General features: G+C 44.3%; 1 protein-coding gene across 2 annotated transcripts; it reads left to right on the top strand.

Annotated features, from left to right (window-relative positions):
* Positions 1-1,383: 1,383 nt before the first annotated feature.
* Positions 1,384-15,828, top strand: ube2e1 (ubiquitin-conjugating enzyme E2E 1). 2 transcript variants are annotated; one of them, XM_042077388.1, is made up of 6 exons: positions 1,384-1,689; positions 2,539-2,705; positions 3,484-3,534; positions 11,889-12,021; positions 13,276-13,423; positions 15,210-15,828. In XM_042077388.1, the coding sequence occupies exons 2-6, from the start codon at positions 2,548-2,550 to the stop codon at positions 15,305-15,307; spliced, it is 588 nt and encodes a 195-aa protein (XP_041933322.1). In that variant the 5' UTR covers positions 1,384-1,689; positions 2,539-2,547; the 3' UTR covers positions 15,308-15,828. The 2 variants fall into 2 exon arrangements, with proteins under 2 accessions (XP_041933322.1, XP_041933323.1); XM_042077389.1 differs by lacking the exon at positions 1,384-1,689 and adding an exon at positions 1,750-1,774.
* The last annotated feature ends 117 nt before the right edge of the window (positions 15,829-15,945 follow it).

Below are 15,945 nucleotides of genomic sequence, written 5' to 3'. Positions count from 1 at the left end.
TCTGCTAAACAACAGGGGGCCCCAGTACTGAGCCTTGAGGCACTTTTACCATAATCTGGGTAGATGGTTTATTATGGACCTGTACACATTGTTGACGGTTAGGAAGGTATAATCTAAACCAAGCCAGTGCTGAGTCTTTGATGCCTATCAAATTTTCAAGCCTAAGTAGTATGTCATGGTCTATGGTGTCAAAGGCAGCGCTGAGGTCCAGGAGGACCAGTATCGATACAAGGCTAGGTTTTTTGAGGGAGGGCTTAATAACAGATGTCTTAAACGACTGCGGTACATGCCCTGATAGAATTATTTATAATCTAGAGCAAAACATTATCCAGGAAGGGGAGACCAGTCTTAAGAAGGTGAGTACAAATAGGGTTTAGTAGACTAGTTGTAGATTTTGATGAGGAAATTGTGGAGGTGAGATCTAATATGTTGTGTATATGTGTAACGGATGCCAGCTAGCTTAGCTTTGCTTGTGGAACGTTGGTAAACCTCACTCCCCGACGCCCCAAGAGTGCTGCTGGCATGCGAGCCAGTAGCCTGGGCTATTGGCTAAATTGTTAGCGCGCTCGCCTCCTGATCCGTGGTGCTGCTGTTCACGGGTTCAAGTCCGGGCGTGTGCAGGGCTGAATCCACAGGTTCAACACAACGCAGGTTACATATGTAAATGAATTAAATGTAGTTTGAGGTCTCATCTGTGATTTTGCTATCTTTCAGCAATGGAGTATGTGTATTTGGTGAAACTGATTGGTTATTGATCTTATCTCTAATTGTTTGACATACAATTATAATACTGACATACAATCATACTGTTGAAAATAAGAAAATAACTTTTGTGAACTTTATTCAACATAGCCAGTGATTTAGGCGAAATTTATGGTGTTAATTATAGTGAAATATACAATTTCACAAAAATAGGGTTAAAACAGGTTAAAAAAAATGGAGACATCATTTTTCTCCATGTTCAAAGACAGTCCAACCACTCTCCAAAAATTAACATTTCAATCCCACAGAAACCACATAGGCCCCCTGACTAATGGTTGGAATCCTGATATAGGCACCATGCACCTGTTAACACACGCCAGAAATGACCAAACCCTTTGGTTAAAAAAACTAAATTGGCCTGGGAGAAGCCATAGCAGAGCACATCTCAAGGACCAGCAATTTGCAATTGGCAAAGTTGACCACGCTTATTCCGTTTCATCGAAACAGCAGCACTGAGATTTTGACAAGGTGTCTGCTTTGCCAACTCAAGTCCAAGTTTATCAGTAACAGCCTCGAGTCCTCATCTGTTGGTTCCACTCTTTGAAGTAGACTAGGTATAATTCATGTGGGTGAAATCGGCCATTGGGCTAAGGTCAAGAGATCATCCTGTGATAAAGATGCGGGGAGGTCGCAACATCAAATGATGTGAACTTTTCACAGTAATTTCGATAGCGACGTGCTGCATTTGGTCTATCGTTTTGAAGTAAACTAATAGGCAACGTCTCATGGACCACAGTTGAAAGAGGGATTTGGAACGGTTTAACACGGTAGGCTACTTCCAATCTGACATCGCCAAGTGTGCCCGACCAAACACGACTCCATTGCCCTGGATAGCTTCGGTTGCTGTTGCACCAGCACTTCCGCTCCGAGAGAGGCGAAAGACACGCGTCCAGGCGACGGAAGAGGCACACACAGACACAAAGAAAGGTAGCTAACGTGTGAAAGCTGTACAAATTTCACGTCGAAATGGTATCTGAATGATCGTCGCACTGTCTGAGTTTTCGTGTTGACGGTAGGTGCGTGAATAGGAGATTCTAGCCGTCGGAGGGAATATCTGAAAATGGTCTGTCCCAGGACTGGCTGGCTGCTGGTCTGATCAGTGGCATGTCGAGGGATAAGACGTCGTAAAGAATTACAGTTGGAATATTTTGTATTTACATTGGCGTTCTAACTTGTTTATATATGGTCAGACTTACAATATATATCCGGTATAGGGTCTTAGGCGATTCAAGGGGAAAGTTTGGTAAACTCAAGGCGACAGGATTCGGAGTAAAGTGAAGCGCTTCCCAAACGAATATGCGACATCGCCCAATCGATTTTCGCTTCTGCCTGTTCTCGCACAGCTTGTTAACCGAGTCAATTTCATCTGTACTTTTGCGTTGTCATCTAACCTATGGGCCATTTAAAATAATTTTGTTTATAAATATGACGAGTATTTCAGCCAAGGCTAAATATAACGTTCCTGCGCAAATATTAGCCAGTGGGGTCAGTAATCCTCGCGGTGTTATGAAAGCGAACAGTTCTGGAATAAACTGAATAAGTTCGTGTGTGTTATTGTATTCGATACATATCTCATATTTGTGTAAACCTCCAAGCACTTCGTGTTGGCTTTTTGGAATCTAATAGAGCATGAGTTAAAGGTCATACCGATGCCGGAGGTTGTTTACCGAGTGGCTTCATTGTTCATTCAGAAGCGCCAGGGTTTACACAATTGGCAACGATTGCGTTTGGCAACTGTAGTCTGAGTATTGTTCTGACTCCTTTCTTTCGGTGGAGGTCGGTAGCATGTCGGATGAGGACTCTCGTGCCAGCATCAGTTCTTCATCATCCTCCTCTTCGTCCTCTACTCATCAGCAGCCAGAGAAAGACACGCCTAGCAAGAAGCGAGAGAGCAAAGCAAGCATGAGCAAGACCTCCAAACTCCTCTCCACCAGCGCCAAAAGGTAAGTGTTGACCACTTCATTCTGACCAGTAGGTTCAGGTTACGGGGACCGACTTGGAAAATACACCGGCTTCAAGTACCCTATCCGCACACGCTCTTTGGTAAGAATGGAATTAAGAACAAAGATGATCTTTATGACCATTCCTTCCGTTCCTCGGGAAAGTATTAAAATGCCCCCCCCTCTCCTCCCCCAATCACTGGGCAGCGATCAGACATGATGGCTCAATCCCTGCATTGGGGTTAGTTGCAACCAGCTGTCCTTTTAATGTTTTCATAGGCCTGTTGATTTAAGTAGCTCCGAATCATAGTCTGTCTTCTATCCAGGACTGTTACAATGGGAATGTCAATATTTACTTTGAGGTCTCTTATCCTTTGAACAAATGAAAAAGATCACTAATCACAAACCGCAAAACGTGAATGAGTATGGAACTCTTGCTTAATATTCATAGGCTACTTTGAGTTTATGTATTCGACACAGACCAAAAGAGAACCCTTTGTTGTCAAGTGTTCTGTTGAAGCTGATGACTCTTTACAATGCTGTAAAAAGACAGAAATTACCCCAGGCAAGATCCTTCAACGGATCCACCATGAGAACAAGCTGGGGAAAATCACTCGTTGTAGGAGTGTTCTGCTGCTGACACACTTTCTGGGTGGTCCTGCTAGAGAGAAATTCCTCTGTAGATTCTGAAGTGGAACGGAACAGTGTTAAGATGGCTGGGTGTTGATTTTTCAAAATGTTATTATCAAACTAAATGAATGTCATTCTCTTTGGCTTTCAGAATCCAAAAAGAGTTAGCGGACATCACATTGGATCCACCGCCCAATTGCAGGTATGTCCATGGGTGTGTTCTTACTCTTAATTCCTGCAGTGGAATTAAACACCAGGCTTTTCTGGTTGGGCTAGTTGGCAAACATCAGTGCCTATTAAAGTGTGGGGAATGAGGTGACAGGATTAAAGGACTGAAATGAAGGGATGGGCTAGCTCTCTGCCAGCGTATCAGTAATAACCACTGTGTATTACAACTGATTGTGTGTGTGTGTGTGTGTGTGTGTGTGTGTGTGTGTGTGTGTGTATGAGCCTGTGTATTTGTGTTGCTGACCTGTGTAGGTCAGTGTTGGTCTGGTCAGAGGTCACGGTGGTGTTTACTGAGTGACCGGCATGTTAAGAGGGGTTCTGCCTGTGCTTCAGCCGCTCATCTTATCTCAGAGTGGCGCCTGTCACCTCGGGTTTGAGGTTTCAGTGGTCGGCAGCTCTGCTGTCAGATTAGCACTGTCACACTCTCTATCTGTCTGTGCAGTGGCCGCACAGTGAAAGCATGTGTGTGTGGGAAGATGCATAGAGAAACGGAATGAGAGAGAGAGGGACGAGGAGGAGGGAAGAAAGGAAGGAGGGAAGGAGGTTTGGCAAGGAGAGTAAAAATGGAGAGACAGAGTTGGAGAGGGAGGAAGGATTATAGGGCTGTTCACACCAGGAATGATAACTATAAAGATAACTGAAACGATAACGATAAAAGTGTCCACGCTGACCAACGATGAGGAAAGTCTCTTACCCTTGTGTTGGTGAAATATGATGGCTAAAATTGGTTGGATTCTGATTGGCTGTTAGCTTTTTATCGATCCCCAACAATATTATTCTTCATGTCGTTATTGTTATAGTTTATGTGTGGACATCATCATTCATATTAGCTAGAACGATAATTTTTTGCCATTATCATCATAGTTATCATTCTTGGTGTGAAGGGCCCTTGAGAGAGAGAGAAAGGGGGGGTAAAGTGCCTGACAAACAGAAGACGTTGCTGTTTCATTTAGAATTAATTAGATATCAGGTGATTAATGAAGCTAATGAGGTCACCAAATCCATGTTTTGGCACCAACCCATTTGGCAGTCAAGCGAGGCTTGCATGTTGGCATGACTGAGGCTGCCATACAGTTGCCTTCACCCGCTTAGCTTACCACACTCACTTTAGTGAATGCGACGGCGCCAGGGCACCAGAAAACGTGGCAGATGCCGCAACATTCGAGCTGGCAGCCTTCAAGAGCCCAAATGTTGGCCTCAGTCCGCGTGTTAAAAACCAGCGTTTTTTTTTTATCAGCAATTAGAACCTCAGTCACGGGAGAAGGACTGGCGGAGACACTTGATTGTGTCCCCTGTCTTTGCCCTCCTTTGCTGAGGCATCCCTGGGTTTTTCTTAATCAAATCCAGTTAATGAGTCCAATTCCATCTCCTTAAATTAAAGTGTGGAGATTGTGAATATCAAAAAATCTATCTGTGGTAAAGCCCTATGTCGAGTGCAGCCCCAGCACTCTGGCTATCCCGGCACACTGGCTGCGGCAGAGGGAATCAGAGTTGGATTGTGGCTAAGCCTGCGGGATTATTAGGGTTTAACAGAGACCATCGCGAGACGCTGTTCCCCGGTACTAGATCGGAGGGGCCCCCCTGTGGGGCGATATCTTTTGGGGGTTGCCCCAGAAACATGTGTCACGACAATACTGAACGCCCTGCACGGCGGTGACAGGCCTGTGGGCTTTTGCGTTCTGTGAAAAATACCGCCCAGGGTGTTTTAAAAGCCGAATAAGATGTCTGTTATTGTGTTATCCTGTAAAGTGGCTTTAGGGGAGAAACCTTGGGGATATGTCTCTTTCAGTTCTCGAGAGAATGTCTGCGTCACTTTCTACTGGCAGACAGATAAATAGTTAGTGAGTTTGTATCTATTTTTCATCCCGAGGGAAATTTTACCTCTGCATTGGACCCATCTGTGGTTAATGAACACACAAAGACATACTAGGAACAGTGAACACACAGTGAGTACTGAGCACACACAAACACTTGGGCAAATGGTCAGCCATTGCTGAAGGGTACCTCAGTCGTGGAGAAGCCAAGAGAGGGCTGTTCACCCTTCGCCCACATTTTTCCTACCAGTTCGGATTCAAACCACCATCTTCCAGTCTGATTCTCTAACCAGTAAGTCGTGGTGTGTTGGTTGCATTGCAGTCCAGAATGCAACATCGTGAGTAACTGTTACTTTGGATAAAAGCGTCTGCTAAATCCCACTCACTTTACCCACTGTACTGAGCTGTAGATATTTCTCCCATCCTGAACTCTGAAATGTCCCCTATTAGTTCCAAAGAAAGCTCTCTGCACTGAATGAATGGAATCTATTCAACATGTGCTGAATATGCTGCAGACTGCCTCTGCCCGCGTCTGTTTTTAGCCTCGGAGGATGAGATGGCAGATGGCAGCAGGAGTATTTGTGGCACCTTCTTGCTACATTTTTTCACTTTGTGTTTGTCTCCCTGGGACTGGCATGGCGATCGGCTCCACATTTTGGCCATTTATAGTTGTCAGTGCCCGTTTTAAGCCAACCGGCTTAATTTAACTTCACAGGAAGACTGTGGAGGCCTCGGCGTCTCATTGGAAAGTCCTAACCTCTTCATGGAACTCTCACAAGCTGGTGTCCCCTGGTGCTTGTTTCCTGGCCCTAGACCGATTCGTCCACTCAATGCCTCGTTCATCCACTGTCTGTCTTTTATTTAAAGGAGAACTCCAGCAATTTTTCACACAGATCTGTTTCTAGAGGTCACCGAGTACTGTTGGTACGAAGAAAAATGGAAAAAATCGGTGCTACCTAACTTGTGATGCTGCAGCCAACAGCTAGAGCAGCCAGGCAGCTACAGTGCTACACTCTGGTCTCTCTCCTTTTTACTCTCATGCTCACTCATACTTACTCAACCTCAAACGCATTCACACATTCACTTTTTCTCTCTCTCCCTCCATCACTTTTTCTCTCTCCCTTTCTTGCTCATACTCACTCCCTCATTCACCCTTTCGTGTCTCTCACACCCTCTCTCATGCAGTAGTTATTCATTCCCCTCGTGCTATCTTCCTTCTCCCTAGGTTCCTCTTCTTGCATTTCCTATTTTTCTAAAAGGTCTCTTGTCATCTCACCCGCTGTGTTTGTGTTTGTTTCCTTTTTAAATTCCTCCCTATCGTGTTCTCTCTCTCTTTCTCTCTCTCTTTCTTTCTTTTTCCTTCTCTCTCTCTCTCTCTCTCTCTCTCTCTCTCTCTCTCTCTCTCTCTCTCTCTCTCTCTCTCTCTCTCTCGCTTTGCCCCTGGGTGTACGTCCATCACATCTCTGAATTCCACACATTCTGTGAGACGGGGGGGCCCTGGTAATTTATCACAGCTTCAAATTAAAAGCACACGTGCGGCATTGTGCTCCAACTGACCCCTGCGTTTGAATACACAGAGCCGCAGAACATGACCGAAGCCCTTCTCCACCTCCTCCTCCTCCTCTGTCAAGCCCTTCTCCACCTCCTCCTCCTCCTCCTCCTCCTGTCTTTCAGCGCTGGCTCCAGCTCCTCCGTATTCCCTGTTAACCGGATAAGTGAGACAATTTTCAGCCGCCTGCTAAGGAAACACCCACAGAAGCCCCAGCAATCTGGCTGCAAATGCCAGAGGGGGTGGGGGGGGGGCGTGGGGGGGAAGACTCCATTGCACTGACCTTTCCCAAGCTACACACAGCAGTGTGCTAATGTTTATGGATGCATGTCATATCTTTTTCTTTTCTCTTCTTTTTTTGTTTTGTACACACACACACACACACACACACACACACACACACTTTGCAATCCAGGCGCCCTTCTTCGCTGTCTCATTGGCGAGCTAAAGTATTGTGCAAGAGCTGTGTGAAGCGTTTCCTCTGCTTACTTACCAGAGAGCTTCTGTTAAAAAAAAAAAGAAAGAAAACGGACAGATTCATATCTGTGGTTATCTCCCGCGCCTCTCGATTCTCCTTTTGTCCAAGTCACAAAGAGTCGACGGAGGAGAAGCAGCTCTTGATTGTCCTGTTCATCCAGCAGGTCTCGCCCCCCAAGCTCTTGAATGGCTGATTTGGCATTGTCTGAGCTTGCTTGAACACCATTCAAGTGGACTGGCAGATCCACTTTAAAACCCTGAACACACGTGCCTTTGTAACACTCCCTCTTCAGGTAAGGGGTTACGCTGCAGGGGGAGAGTTATATGATTTATTTCCTTCCTTCAAATTGTCATCTCGAGAATTAAATATTGAACAGGGTCTCAGCTTGTGCATTCCTCGTGTGTGGCGTAGACGTTGGCTGAGACGTTGTAACCTCACCACCTTGTTCGCTTGCAGCGAAACCCCTTCACCCCCTTCGTTTGTGTGTAGTTGTTGTTGGAGTTGGAGCATGAGAAGCTATTAGTGGATGAGAAATGAGGTGATTAACGAGTTTTGGCGCTTACATGCGGCCACACTTCCTGGGAGAAAGCAAAAAAAAAAAAAAGCAAAAACAAAATGGCCCCGACAGCTTTGCCTCAGATGGGGAACTGATTAGAAGCACTTGTGCAAACACGTGCATTGAGTTGGCTTTTGGGATGAGGTTTTCCTGGCCCTTAGATTTGCCCAGTTTAACATGTTCTCATACTAGCCTCAAGGCACTTTTTCAAAACTGCCCTTAATGTTCGTACAGTAACTACTGACTGCAGCTGGTGGCCCTCCCAGGCGTCGTGGTGGTGGAGGCGTGTTTAATCACTTTCTGGTGGAACCCCCCAGTGAAACGACCACTTATTCTCTTTCAGTGTCCAAGCGCTCGCCTGGACGCAAAAGAAAAAGAGAGTGTGAGAGAATAAAAAGGAAAGCTATCTGTGTTATTTAAATGAATGACAACAGTGATGCCCTGGACTGGTGGCTTGTGTCGCTGGGGACTGTGTGGTCTTTGTGCGGCCGGCTGGTGGTGGTGGTGGTGGTGGTGACGGAGGCATAAGCAGCAGTGGGGTTGTGTGTGTGGGGGGGGGCAAACAGTGGAGGTCCTCTGTGCGTCTGGAGTGCATCTGAGACGGTTCTGTTTGGAGGCTCCTCCCCGGGCCCAGTGAGGAGGACAGCGATACGATGAGGCCTGCTGAGCAGACGGCCATCCACTGCCTGCCTGCTCTGCGTGCCCGTGTGCCAGCCTAACTGACTGGAAGCTCCCTGTGGTGGGTCCTTCAGCCACAGAGCAGGGCCTACTATTTTTATTTTGGACGTTTTTTTTTTTTATCTAAATGTATCCCCTAGAGTACATATGGAGGTGGTGATATGTTTAGGAACGTCTATTTGTGAGTTTTCAGAGGGCAGTTGAGACATGTTGTGTGGACGGAGTCGGACACAGTGGTTGTGTCCTCACGTCCTGCTCTATTTTAAGTGCAGATTGAGCAACTTGGCTGTACCACACTATACCACATTGGATGATGGTTCAGAAAATACTCCTCTCTCGTTTGACACGCCATTCAATCACTTCCATCTCTCCCACCTCTCTCTAAGAATACACAAGGCGGTGAGTGTGTTGGTGCCAAGTGCAGTGTGTGTTGAGGCTTGTTAGTACCAGGCCTGTAGACGAGTCAGTGTTTGGTAGCAGAGTGCAGTTGGCCCATGGCCTTGGCAGTGGAATCGGCGCTGAAACCACAGACAGTTTTTTTCCGAATGCAAATGGCCTCCTTTTATCTCTGTAGGCAAATAAACAACTCTCTCTCCCCCTCTCTTCCTCTCTCTCTCTCTCTCTCTCTCTGTTTCTCGCTGTCTCCTCCTCTCTCTTCCTCTCTCTCCTTCCCTTGACCCCCCCCCCCCCCCTCTCTCTGAGTCTCTCTGCAGCTCTTGTCTTTGATCAAATGAAGGGTTATATGTGTAATGTGAGTCAGCTGGAAACTGATGAGAGTCAAACAAGTCGTATGCCACGGCAGATCCCTGAACCAGTCCTTGACACCTCTGTTGAGGTGTCAGCCTGCTGATAGTATTAGTACCCTATCAGGCCTCATGGCAGGATGCCGAAGTCAAGAAGTTATGCGTTGTAGATAAGTGACGGAGACGTGATGTCAGCACATGTCACAAAGACCTGAAGTCACACAGTGTGTATGGAGGTCATTGACAGTCGCCTATTTCTGGATTTAGCTGTGGCTGCAATTTGTTTTTTTTAATTTTCTTTTATTTCGTGCCTAGACTCTGTGGCTGCATTAAGAGTCCAAGCCAGTTGTATGGAAATGATCCAGATTTATTGCACACTGCTTTGCAGTGCCAGTGTGTCACTCGGTGATGTTACTGTGAGAGACCTGTCCTGTAGGAGGAAACGAGAGCGCACTGTCTTCAGAGAAAATGTCCGATCTCAAATGTGGCTCCCTGTAATGTAGACAGCACTACAAATGTCCCATCTCAAATGTGGCTCCCTGTAATGTAGACGGCACTACAAATGTCCCATCTCAAATGTGGCTCCCTGTAATGTACATGGCACTACAAGTGACAACACTCCACAGCCCACATGCACTGGGTGATTTGCTTTATTTCAGCTGCAAGTCCTTGAAATGGAAATCAGGGCTCGAAATGATTGTGTGTTCTCTCAATTGTGGTGCTCGGGCTACTAGAAAATCTCTCAAGTCATGCCCAGTGCTGATGACCCTATTGAAATGTAAACAGGAATGTCCATTCACACAACAAATCAGGGTCATAAGTTCAGTTCCCAGGGAAATGCCTATTATGGCTACATCCACCATAGTATGTGTAAACGTATTCGCTGCTGTGATGCAATTGTGACTGAATGGCGTGGAGGAAAAGAATGATACAAGAGACGTTTGAATACCGTTTTGTTCAGGAATACTCTCACGATGCAAATCATTATGTCATCAGGATTTAAACAAGATGGAACTGGAAGGGCGACACAGTTGTAATTATGGGGAAACATTATTTTATTTGAGGTGGATATTTCTTCGGCTTTCTTTGTAAAACATTATAGGCCTAATATGCCTGCAAATATAGTTATGTTTTGGAATTAAGTACGCAACTCCCCAGGATATATATTTAGATGTTCCCAGTTCCATTTTCTTGTGTCATTTTTCACAATCCAATTTTCTCCAAAAGTCCCTAAATGCCATTATAATTGAATTAGGGCTTTGCTATCTCTCACCCATTGAATCACATATTCTTAATTAGTCATGGTGGAAGTCAGATTGAGCAAATGGGCTTTTATGTGTAAGCTTTTCCAGCTCATTGACAGGAAATGCCAACTGAAATCTACTTAACCAATAAGGCCAGGGAACTATCAGTTCTGTGTAGTTTGGACTTGGATCTTGGATCTTTTTGTATGTTTGGCACTGTTGTGTGTGTTGTGCTGGTCTTGTGAGGCAGCATCTGTATGGTCACTGTAGTGGCTCCTTCGTGGTGTTCCTGTTACTTACATGGCACAAGAACTGATCAACCAGACGCTAACACTTAAACTAACACCACTCTAACATCTCCAAAGCTATCGGTTCTGTGTATTGTACTGTTTGGATGACTGTATACAGTACAGTTGTGTGGTAAAAATAAAGTATTAATCCACAAAAAGTAATGCACAGGCAAGCCGACCGTATGGGAGAGTACAAAGCTTTATTCATGACGCCGGACACAGGTTACAAACACACAAGCATCTTAGGTGAGCATGAAAGCAACAAGTCTGTCGTAGACAAAGTCTTACCGTTATTTAGAGGGCTAAACAGGCTATTCTTGAAGGATTACATGAAATAAAGAAAACAGTTGTCATAATGTAGAAAAACTATTATCACTCCAGATTCCAGAAGGGAAGTTGACCTCGGAGGTCATAGACAAGAGAATCCCTCCAGACTCCTAAGGGAGGTTGACCTCAGAGGTCATGGCTAAGAGAAAAACCATAATAACTGAGATCATCCTTGTAATGTCTGCATTTTATTAAAGTGTAGCCAATTGGGCAACAACAACCCCAGTAGACATTTAACAGCTACAGTGTTGTCTAATTACTGGAAATGTCCCCACATTTGCAGTTCTGGCCCTAAAGAAGATAACCTTTACTGCTTACTTGTATAAACCTGTTCTTGTCTATGAGGATCAGCATGGCAGTTTTACTTAGTATACAGTCACTGGCACACAAGTACAGATGAAAGAGTATGTCTGCACAACACATTGCTGTGGAGAAAAGCGTCTGCTAAATGAATGAATCTTGACATGTAATTGGTGTCCGACTCTGGTCAGGGACAGACCCTGGGCAGATTGAGAGGCGCTATGGGTTACAAGGCTGTGGTAGCCTTAAATATTGTTGCTTAGGAGACATCTAGCTTACTGTATATCTGTATGCTGTTGTCAGGTGATTGTGCTGCCTTCTCGACATTAATGTGTGTTTGTGTTTTCAGTGCGGGTCCTAAAGGAGATAACATCTATGAGTGGAGGTCGACCATCTTGGGGCCCCCAGGGTCTGTGTATGAGGGAGGAATCTTCTTCCTTGACATTGCCTTCACGCCAGACTACCCCTTCAAACCACCAAAGGTAGGAACCGTCCTCAAGAACTGTAATTAAACTCAAAAACAACCGGTTGCAAACGGTTGCATAACACATCTACCAAGTTTGTAGACAATGATGTGTCCTACTGACTCATGAATAAAGGAAAAAGTACAGCCCACTTTCTTCGGGTGCATCACTAAAACCCTTAGCTGATGATACATTTGACAGCTTTTCGGCAACATTGCTCACAGTTCTTTCCCCCCATTCGAACATTGCCACTGAGGAAGATAAGTGTTTCGGTTTCTGACTGCTGGCTTGTATAAGCCTGTTTTTGTAGACAGAAATCTGCATTCCTGTGGAAAGTCACTGAATTTATATATAAATGAAAATGATGAATATAAACTAATAGATGCAGTTCTGTGTGATGTGTGATTTCCTGTTGACAATGCTTTACCAGTAATTTCACTCTTTTGGTTAACCATTGCTCTACAAAATCTCACTGAGTCATTGACATTCACTCATTGAATTAACCTCTAAACTGACAGACATGAGCTGGAATTTAAAGTATTGAATAATCATGCACCATCAAATTCTGTTTTCCTCTGATGTCAACTTTCTTTTTGTCGTTGATGGGATTAAATGAAGGCTTGATTATGAAGGAATTAATTAAAAATTTTTAGGTTAAGCTATTGTTCATTAAGGTTAAGGTCAATTTTAAGGTCTTCCTTTAATTGTTAACCATTAATATTTTTTTGTCAAATATTGAAACACAATGGGCCGCTCTTTTGTCACTTTTCAGTTACTTCCCAACGGAACAGATAAGGTGTAGAAACATGCACAAGCAGATGTTTTCACTGCAGGTTTTTGCTGCGTGCTGCGTGCTGCGTGCTGCGTGCTGCGTGCTGCGAGCCACACTTCTGCGCTGTGAACTTATTCATCCTCCAGCCGCTGTGGTTTTCATATATCCATATCGCTTGTGAATGTGGTCGGGTCACTCTTTGTAATCCGTGGCATTATGTGTCAACTGTCAGGATATTTACATTCAGTTGATCAAAACTAAAAACGGCCACTGCATCTAGAAACACGTTTAGTGTGTGGTTTCTCACTTTTTTGTAGTTGATCACGTTTGTCTTTTTTTGTTATCATTTGGGTATCTGCATGTTTCCTCTACCCACTTCCTTATTTATTGTTTATTGTATACCTTCTCTTTTATTATGTATGAACACCTCTCCCTCTCCCTCTCCCTCCCTTTCTCTCGCTCTCTCTCTCTCTCTCTCTCTCCGAATGTGATTTTTCCAGGTGACGTTCCGCACAAGAATCTACCACTGCAACATCAACAGCCAAGGTGTGATCTGCTTGGACATCCTGAAGGACAACTGGAGTCCCGCCCTCACCATCTCCAAGGTGCTGCTGTCCATCTGCTCCCTACTCACAGACTGCAACCCCGGTAAGCAACAAAAAAATATATAAATGTACACATATGGACATATGCAGAAACATCGACACCACACACTCACAAACACACTTTGCCATATATAAAAAAAATTGCCATATATATATCATCTTAATGTTCCTTTTAGACCATGCAATACCTCTGTGTATACTATGTCATAGGAAGTCATATTTTATTTTCTTGGCCCCTGTGGTGCATTGTTGCCAGTACCTTTGCGTCCCATTTTCAAATCTTCTCAATATTACATTATTATGAAGTATGTTTGGCGTATGGTGGCGGAGAGCTCGAGGTCTGTCCTCTAGCTGCAGGACAATGACACCTCTTTACTGCACCATTTCATGGCTGTAAGGTGCGTCCAGTATCCAATCTATTGTTCTCTAAACTCGAGTAATGCTATGGGTGTCTGTGTGTGTGTGCAACCACTGCTGCTGTCCAGTGATGTCCTCAGACTATCTTTTGCCTTCTTCTGATACATGTTGAACTGCCATGTCCTTATCTAAGCCAGACAGTAGTGGAATTCCACAGAGATACGTGCTGGGCTTTCTGTGCTCATCGGACTCTCAGGCACCATCTCCAGCCAGCAAGACTCAATATCCTACCAATACAAAAGACTGGAGGACCCATCCCGTTTGCACTGTAGACAGAATAAAAATGCATTTAGTGGATGGGTGTGGTGTTGGATGTTTGTGTTGCCATTGAACCCATCACTGCGTTAAGACCTGTGAAACACTATTCAACAAGCAACAATGTATTAAGGCTCCTTTCAGTAGTGGAGAGATAGGCCTAGTCAGTTTTGAGTTTAAAGGCTTAGCCTGCAGAGGTTTGTCTGACAAAGGTTTGTTGATATTTCAGCTCAACAGCAATATTGCACCCCTAGCTGTCATGCGTGTCTGAAGCATTTTGCTGATTCGCTACAATTGTTCATAGCTTGGTCCAAACGACCATGTAGGTTTCCTTAAAAATGAATTTGACCAGGTACAATACCAGTCAAATGTTTGGACAGACCAACGACTTTATGTTGCAGTGTAGGCGGTTAAAATTATGAAATGGCCCACATTGATGTTTTTTTGTTGTAAGCAAATACATTTACAAGTACAGACATTTTGCTCAGTCTTTTAAACAACTTTACATAGTCAGCTGGAATGGATTTCCAACAGTCTTGATATTTCACTGATTTTAATTGAAAAGAATTAAGTTGCCTTTAATAATGTCTATTGTGTACGTTGTCCTAGAGGTAAACGGGTGAAGAATTTGGAATGAATATATTTCTAGATACCTTTATCTTCTATCATACATTGGATGTTGTAGTTAATGTCATACAATGTAGGGAAAAGGGAATCAAAATAATAAATAATAAGTGTGTGCGTGTGTCCAAACTTTTGATTGGTACTGTATATTGGAGTAGAATTGTGGACTCTACCTTTAATACCTCAAGTGTAGAAGTTGATGGGGTCATGGTGGCTTCTTGAAAGGTAGCTTTCCTTGTAGGTAGGCACACAAAATTGTCTAATATTTCTCAATGCTCCCTTTCGCAACATCATTTAATTTCCTCTGATTGCTACTTTGATTGATTCACCATCAGTTCGCATCTGACTCACATGAATATGACAAGCGTTGAATCACTGTGTTGTTCAACATCGCTCACCCATGACTGACCACCAAGTGCACACAAATCCTGCCTCTGGGTAAATGAGTGACGTGCACCAGTGATGCTGCGCGTGTGTGTGTGTGTGTGTGCTCGTGCGTATGTGTAAATCCTCTGACTTTCTTTTCACTCCAGCCGATCCACTTGTTGGAAGCATCGCTACCCAGTATACGACCAACAGATCGGAGCACGACAGGATAGCCAAACAGTGGACCAAGCGCTACGCCACATAATCTCCCACAGGCATGTGGACAGAGCTATGTGGAGAGGGAGTAATACAGGAAGTGGAGAGGGATGGAGATGTGTGTGTGTGTGTGTCTGTGTGTGGGTGGGTGGTGGGTTAAATGAGAAGGAACTGATTGGGTGGGGGAGGGTGACTAGGGATTGGGATTGAGAGGGCTGTGGGAGGTATGAAGGGAGACATTTTTATTGGGGGTGGGAGGGAGGATTAAAGTCGTATTTCCTTATGGTCCCTTTGTTGTTAACATGTGATGTTTCCTTCTTTTCTGAACTTGTTTGTTTCGAGCACAAGTAGAGGCGAGATTTTGGCAGTGCTTTATCGTAATATGTCTTCCATTTTTGTTTTGTTTTCTACCCTGTAAATCAGTTTTAGTTGGCACGCTTGGAAACAATAATGTTAAGTCTCTCTGCATTACGGTTCCTTGTAAAAACAATAGCACAGCATGATCCTTCAGGCCAAACTTCAAGTTGCAATGTGAATTTTTCCCTTCTATTAAAGTTGAATTACAACTCATTCTTGTTGCCTCTTGCCTTTTACTAAAATCTGCAGTTATAAACTTCTGTATAGACTTTCAAACCACACACATCACCAGCAAATCATAGTGATGGCCTGTCTAACCATTGTTATATT

The sequence above is a fragment of the Alosa sapidissima genome, chromosome 21 (assembly GCF_018492685.1).
Source record: "Alosa sapidissima isolate fAloSap1 chromosome 21, fAloSap1.pri, whole genome shotgun sequence".
In the NCBI taxonomy this organism is placed as follows: domain Eukaryota; kingdom Metazoa; phylum Chordata; class Actinopteri; order Clupeiformes; family Clupeidae; genus Alosa; species Alosa sapidissima.
This window is presented reverse-complemented; position numbering and strand designations above follow the sequence as displayed.